At 36.7% G+C, this 7,013-nt stretch overlaps 1 protein-coding gene across 4 annotated transcripts; it reads left to right on the top strand.

Moving 5' to 3' along the window:
• Positions 1–2,522: 2,522 nt before the first annotated feature.
• LOC136225507 (uncharacterized) lies at positions 2,523–6,696 on the top strand. Of its 4 annotated transcripts, none has more exons than XM_066013554.1 (14): positions 2,523–3,444; positions 3,542–3,653; positions 3,810–3,922; positions 3,996–4,118; positions 4,223–4,395; positions 4,579–4,654; positions 5,161–5,247; positions 5,350–5,430; positions 5,504–5,536; positions 5,772–5,825; positions 5,902–5,943; positions 6,042–6,120; positions 6,208–6,278; positions 6,435–6,694. In XM_066013554.1, the coding sequence occupies exons 1-14, from the start codon at positions 3,253–3,255 to the stop codon at positions 6,540–6,542; spliced, it is 1,344 nt and encodes a 447-aa protein (XP_065869626.1). In that variant the 5' UTR covers positions 2,523–3,252; the 3' UTR covers positions 6,543–6,694. The 4 variants fall into 4 exon arrangements, with proteins under 4 accessions (XP_065869626.1, XP_065869627.1, XP_065869629.1 ...); XM_066013555.1 differs by having other exon boundaries at positions 6,426–6,549; XM_066013557.1 differs by lacking the exon at positions 3,810–3,922 and having other exon boundaries at positions 4,000–4,118; positions 6,435–6,696.
• The last annotated feature ends 317 nt before the right edge of the window (positions 6,697–7,013 follow it).

Here is a 7,013-nt window from a genome sequence, read left to right as displayed (position 1 = left end):
GGATGAACCCTTTTCTTTCCAGAACTATTTTTACTAATGCATTATATCTTTTAGCAAGTAACTTTTTAGAATCTGGTTTAGGATTTCTTCGATTGTTTAGGGTAGGTGGCCAGCCGTACCCCAATGTGTGAACCTTTGTGAAGGTTAGAAGCTTTTATTCCTGGTGAGGAAGTTAAGCTGCCTTAGGCGATCGATTTGCTTCCTATCTTTGAGGTGAATCGATCCGCCGCCAGGTCTTGAGACTCTTCTTTGGGAAGAGTATTTGAGAGTGTAAAGTTCTCACATCTGAGAAATGTTTTAACTCTGTCTCTGACGACTTCCTATCTTTGAGGTAGATCGATCCGCCGCTGAGATTATTGTTCTCCTATCTTTGAGGAGAAAGTTTAGGGTGTAATTTTCTCATGTTTGAGATAATTTTAACCCGCTTTTGATGGTGACCAATATTTTTCCTGTCTTTGAGGAGAGAGTTAAGCTCATTTGAAAGCTTCTGAGGGTCTGTGCTTCTTATCTTTGTGGAAAGGGGATCCGCCCGTGATGGGGATCAATTGTCCTATCTTTGAGGTAATTGATCCGTCTGTGGAACTTTTCATTCGCCAGCCACTGGGCGTATATCAGGAATAAAAGCTAGGCAAATGAATATAAGAAGTATGGCGAGAAACAATAAATTATAAAATATAGGATACTATAACAGTTTAATGCACATATAAGAATACGTAAAAATACTGATTTTTAGGCCTATGGTTCCGTCTTTTCTGAGCAACTAGAACCGCATCCTCAATGATGTTTAACTTATGAGTAATCACATCTGGGCTTACTCTTGTGGGATCTCATTCTCCTATGCAAATAGGCTTTCAGACTCAATGAGAACTTTCGTAACATCCTCCTTGATCTCAGGTTTTAATCCTTTGGCGATCCGCACCCGCTTTCCATCAGCAATAAGGAGCGTTTCTGTGTCGCCCAAAGCTGTAGTGACAAGTTCATCTTTCTCACCTTCGTTATCTTTGGATTGTGGGCGAATCGATAGTGACGCCGAGTAGGTCTCTTGAGCCACCTTTTGGTTCCCGCTAATCATTACTCCTCCTTTGCTGGTGGGAATGTACATTGCCAGACGGCGGGTGGAAATTAGGGCTACAACCTCTGAGATGAACAGCCGCTCAAGAATGATGTTATAAGCTAATTGTCCATCCATAATAGAGAACTCAAGATCACCAATCCACGCTTGATCATTATCCGCTAACTTGCATTCCAAAGTTACTTGGCCCTTGGTCCGGATAGTGTGACCTGTCACTCCTATGATGTCAACAATGGTTGTTTCTATTTGGATCGGATCAACCTATGGTGATGACATTGCAAGAACTGTCCGTGTCTACCATTGCTCGCTTCATTTCATCTCCCATCCTTCAATTGTCAACGCATCTGTATGTGGAGAGATTACTGGACCTGTTTCTGCAAAAGGGGCAATTGAGGGATGTTTTATCCAGAACGGATATTTTTGGTTTACTTTTTGTTAAAACGATGACTGAGGTTTCACACTTTTAATAGTGCTATTAAAACTATCTTTAACGACCTAAAAATGAAAATTTTCAAGAATTAAAGTTGTTCAATGTCATATTTTCTATGGAACTACATTTTCGATTTTAGAATATCATCTTTTTTTAGAACTTTCTCTCTCTAAACATTAACTTTCTCTCTTTACCAAACATCATCTAAATAATCTCGAAATAAAAAAGTTGAAGAATTAAAGTTGCTTAGAATACTAGTAGTTCTTAAAATATGTCATTTTTGAAGTTGTTAAGGGTGATTTTAATAGTATCAATCGAAAAAGTCCTTATTTTGCTAAAGTTGAAAACCTCAGTCATCGTTTTGATAAAAAGTAAACTACAGTCCTTTATTTGAAAATTAGTAAAACCATCGGGGTTTTATTTGAACTTTACCCCAAAATAAATCCATGGTGGAACCAAAGGAGAGGGACAACAACTTCCAAATCATAGCCTGAGAACATGATTCAGCACAAGTAGGAGCGGATGTAGGGGGTCAAAGGGGGCATTTGCCCCCTTCATCCCATTAAAAAAAAATTTAAATCCAAAAATAAGGGTTAAAGTGCAAAAATACACCTAATGCTTTGGGTCAGGAGCAATTTTATCCCTAACGTCTAAAATGACACAATTTTATCCCTAATGTTGGGGGTAAAATTGCATCATTTTAGATGTTAGAGGTAAAATTGCACCTGGCCCAAAACGTTAGGGATATTTGATGCGTAACAATCCGAGAATCTCGGAAATGGATGATTACGAGTCGGAAACATTATAATTTACGTTTTTATAAAAAAAAATCATAAAAATAATGCATGACAATTGAACTATTTTTCATTTTTCGTCACAAAAAATTGAACAATTTTGCAGTTTTTTGACATAAAAAATTATACAATTTTATATTTTTTGTCTAAAATTTTTTTAAGTAGAATTTTGCCCCCGCTCCCTCTCCCTCAAATCCTGGATTCGCACAGACCACGAGACGAAATAAATCCAGTCAAGAGCTAACTTCAAACATGAGCAACATCGAAACAATTAATGACAGGTCTACACCCCGAAACCAAAGCCAAACCTCCAATGCCGCATTACAATTAAGCTTGAAGCTATCGACAGCAGGAGGATTCTATCTCAAACAGTTCGCACAGCAAATCTGGTTGAAAATCTCTCTATGTTTTTTGGGCAACAGTAGATGTGTAATCAACTAGCAAGGAGTTTGCTTTTGAAATAAGAAGACCAGCCCGGTCTAGCATGAGTCCGTCTAATTTAACACCGGACTGGACTAGACTTGAACTGAACTTTTCTAAGTAGAAGTCCACTGAGCCCGACCCAGTCCGACCTGTGATCGTGTCTAGTTTTGCTGATTTTTTGGTTTCGAGGTTCTCCATATCCTGTGCAATAAATGCCTTTTTTAATTCTCTTTTCAAAATAATTGTTTATCCAGATTTTCTTCCAACAATTCAATTCCTCCTCTCTACTGGTCATATAAATTTTGATGTTTCCAGCTCTGAGGGACATGGATTTAGTCATTTAGAAACTAGTACTGTATTAATCTTGGAAGCCACTAGAGTTTTTAGATTACAAAACATTTGATTCAATTTACTCCTTTATTTCCAACAACCACCACTGTTGTTTATAATGGTCTTCAGCAACCAGTCAAACGTGTCTTGCTTTTAAATAAGCCTTTGAGTTCCCGTAATTAGGCAGAAGCCTTTTGGGATTAATGGATTGGAAGAGTAGCATTAATGGGTTTGGAGAATTGAGGCCTTTAGTTCATCTGCTTTTTCCACTTTCTATTCATTGGATTGCTGAGGAAATGACTGTTTCTGTTCTTGTTGATGTTATTGCTGATGCTTTATGCCCTGGGGATTCTACTTGTTCTCAAGCTATTTATCTCAATGGTCTCCAACAAACAGTATATACCTTTCTTAATATACCATTGAGGATTCAACTTTACCTTTACTTCTCTTGTGTCCTTAAAGATGAACTTAATCTTATCAAATTGTGTTTAGGTGGTTGGAATTTTCAAGATGGTGATGTTACCACTCTTAGGCCAGCTTGCAGATGAGTACGGGCGTAAACCATTTCTTCTTCTCACTATATCAACATCCATTATTCCATTTGGTATGTCTCTATTGAAATCACAGTCTAGGGTTTATAGCGCATAATATTTACAACTTTCTAAGCCTTTTAATAATAATTAGGAAAAACAAAATAAAATTGTCGTGTGGTACTTGGTGTCCAGTTATTTTGACTGTTTCCATTGTTTGATTGCTTCAGCATTGCTTGTCTGGAATGAATCCAGAGGATTTGTTTATGCTTATTATATTCTTCGTACAATTTCATACATTCTGAGTCAAGGAAGCATATTCTGCATTTCTGTTGCCTATGCGGTAAGAAATTAGTTTCCCTGGTAGAGAATAGATAGATGATATAGGGCCATTAAACTTTGCCTTCCTTTGTTAGGCAGATTTTATTAAAGAAGGCAAGAGGGCTGCAGCATTTAGCTGGATCACTGGTCTCTTTTCTACTTCTCATCTAATAGGCAATGTTCTGGCACGTTTTCTTCCTGAAAAATATATTTTTTTGGTATGTAGGTTCTGTGGACTCTTTCTCATAATTACCTATAATTTATTTTTTTTGTCAATTTTGTTGCTAATTTCTGTCTTTAATGAGTTAATATGTTGTTTCAGGTTTCAGTTGTTCTCTTGATCTTTTGCCCAGTGTACATGCACTTTTTCCTAGTTGAGACAATTCAACCAGCTCAACCGAGGGACCAAGAAACAACCTTCTTCATTAAGATCATTAATGTTTTCCACACACGATATAAATCAATGAAAGATGCTGCAGTAGTAGTATTTCAGAGGTGTATTTTTGTAGTTTAACTACCGAAAACTAAAAGTTAGAATGAACCACCCTCTTTCATATCTTTGTCTACAGCATTGTTTTTTAATGGCACATATAAAAAAACATGCCCTTCCATGTAAGTTTCATGTCTGCAAAAGTGCATTTATTTTGTCTGGCTAAGAGTTTGTATTTTAATGTCCAGCCGCACGCTCAAAGGCATAACTATAGTTTCCTTCTTCTACGAATTGGGAATGTCTGGGATCAGCACTGTCTTATTTGTAAGTTCATCTTCGATCAAGTAAACTATATTTGATTCATTGCTCATCATTGTGAGACCACTATAAGAATTGATTTTCCCTGTCATTTCATGTGTTGTGCATGGACAAAGTAGATTCATTGGAGAATCATATGTTTTATTTTATGAAATTTAGCACTAGTTAGAGGAGTTCTGTGCAGCTGTGTGTTTCTGAGGTATTATTAAGCAGGGAAGGAAATCTGCCACTAATGTATTCTGCAAAAAGGAAAATGTCATGTTTCTGTTTTCTTCTTCTTATTATTATTTTACTTCTTCCTACATGATGGGTACTTGAGAAGTGAACTACGTATTTACAAAGTATGTCAAATTATCACTTAAAGGAAGTTTTAAACAAAGGATTCTCTTAATAAATTAATTTCATTAGACTTAATTGTTAGTTGTTGTTCTGGTTATAAGTGAACCTAATTGCTGAGTTGTTTTAACATTCAGAAACAAGGTTAGGTGACTGCTTATTATCTACATCTGCAGTATTATTTAAAGGCAGTATTCGGTTTTAGCAAAAATCAATATTCAGAACTTCTATCAATGGTAGGAATTGGTGAAATCTTCTCCCAGGTTTGTTTTATTACTTCCTTGAGGTTTGGAACACTTGCATTCAGATCAGAACCTCATCTTGATGAACAAAAATATTGAGAACATATTGTTTTGATTTTGTAGATGTTGGTGGTTCCGGTTATCAATCCATTGGTGGGAGAGAAGGTGATATTATGTGTAGGCCTAGTTGCATCAATAGCTTATGTAAGTTGCCTCCCATCCTGATCTCGCTACCAAAGAAAATATCAAAGATATAATGATGCTCTTATCTGCACAGGCACTCTTCTATGGCTTTGCGTGGGCATCATGGGTATGTAAATCTGCTTATTTTCATTCTCTTTTCTCTATCGTTGCTCTCTCTTGTGTGTTTAATATTGTTATTCAGTCTGTTTAAGAGACAATCATGAGTACACTATTGTTTATCATCATCATCATCTATGAGTTGGTTGTACTCTTGTATTTTCTATCAGAATTCATGTACAATTTGCTTATTGTTTTCTTCTCTTATAGTAAAAAGGTTCCACATGTATGATGTATTCCCACAGGTGGCATACTTGGGTGCCTCATTTGGGGCCATTGATGTTCTCGTGACACCTTCGGTAAGTGCAACATAGATCCTGATTCTCGAATGTCTTTTATAATTTCACATTGAGGGTAGTTGCTTCCATCTTGCAGACATATGCTATCATTTCCAAAGCATCAAGCTCAACAAACCAGGTTGTCACTAAGCAATTATATTGTAGTACAGAATATGCCCATAATACTCTGGTTTAATGTAGTAATTACTAATTAACTGTTTTAGTGATTGAATAAAGGGAAAAGCTCAAGGATTTGTTGGTGGTGTTCAATCAATAGCGAGTTTGTTGTCTCCTCTTGCAATGAGTCCATTGACTTGTGAGTCAGTGATTAATCTAATTATGAGTGCCAGAAACCATTTTTGTAGTTATTAATCTGAGTTGTGGGTGGTTGGGTGTATCACAGCATGGTTTCTATCCAGTGATGCCCCTTTTGACTGCAAAGGTTTCAGCATCATACTTGCCTCTCTATGCATGGTAAGCCCTTAACAGACATCTACTATTGCAAATGGGGCGGGATGAAGATTCTGCTTCCTCATCTCCGTTTAAATGGGGGAATTTCTATCCCGTTCTTGTTTAGATCCCCGCCCCTTTTCTATCTTTCTATCTCTCAACGAATCTTAGTTTTGGTAGGTTGTTGCTTTATGCTTTGCTTGCTTTCTTAAAGTGGAGAAGGAGAAACCCTCAAATCAAGAGGAAGACACTCAAGTACCACTTTTACATGACAATTTACTTGCTTGATTATCTGCAAGTGCATCCTCTACACTCTGTTTTTCTTTTTTGATGAATTAAACATGGATTTTTATGTATGTTATGATAAAACTATAATGATGGCTTATCACAATTATATGTATCTTTTTTTTTTAGTGTAAATTAATTTTTAATATAGAAAAATTAAAGCATACTTTCAAGGAATACAAGAATACTAAAACGAATGAAAAAATTAGTATAGGAACATGTGTTTCATGTCATAACATGGGCCGCACAGTTCGCTTATCTCGGCACATAAGCCACCGAACAATCAAGGTGGTTACTAAGAACGATTCAAATATCCTCAATAATTGCGTTGTACTCTGTGAGATTTCTGCGCATAGATAACACATTATTAACCCCCTCCTGTGCATCTGATTCAAATGCAACATGGTGATAGCCGAGCGAGAAGACCCGCTCCATACCCGACTATAGTGCCAATGCTTCCACCATCTTCACCGA

Source organism: Euphorbia lathyris, chromosome 4, assembly GCF_963576675.1.
Source record: "Euphorbia lathyris chromosome 4, ddEupLath1.1, whole genome shotgun sequence".
NCBI classification, from domain to species: domain Eukaryota; kingdom Viridiplantae; phylum Streptophyta; class Magnoliopsida; order Malpighiales; family Euphorbiaceae; genus Euphorbia; species Euphorbia lathyris.
The sequence above is the reverse complement of the archived record's forward strand: the minus strand, read 5'-3'. Positions and strand labels throughout refer to the sequence as shown.

Coding starts and splice junctions, on each gene's coding strand:
- LOC136225507 (XM_066013554.1), top strand. CDS start 3,253: ATGGATTGGAAGAGTAGCATTAATGGGTTTGGAGAATTGAGGCCTTTA. Junction 4,396..4,578: donor GCAGTAGTAGTATTTCAGAG/GTGTATTTTTGT, acceptor TTTAATGTCCAG/CCGCACGCTCAAAGGCATAA. Junction 6,121..6,207: donor TGCAATGAGTCCATTGACTT/GTGAGTCAGTGA, acceptor GGTGTATCACAG/CATGGTTTCTATCCAGTGAT.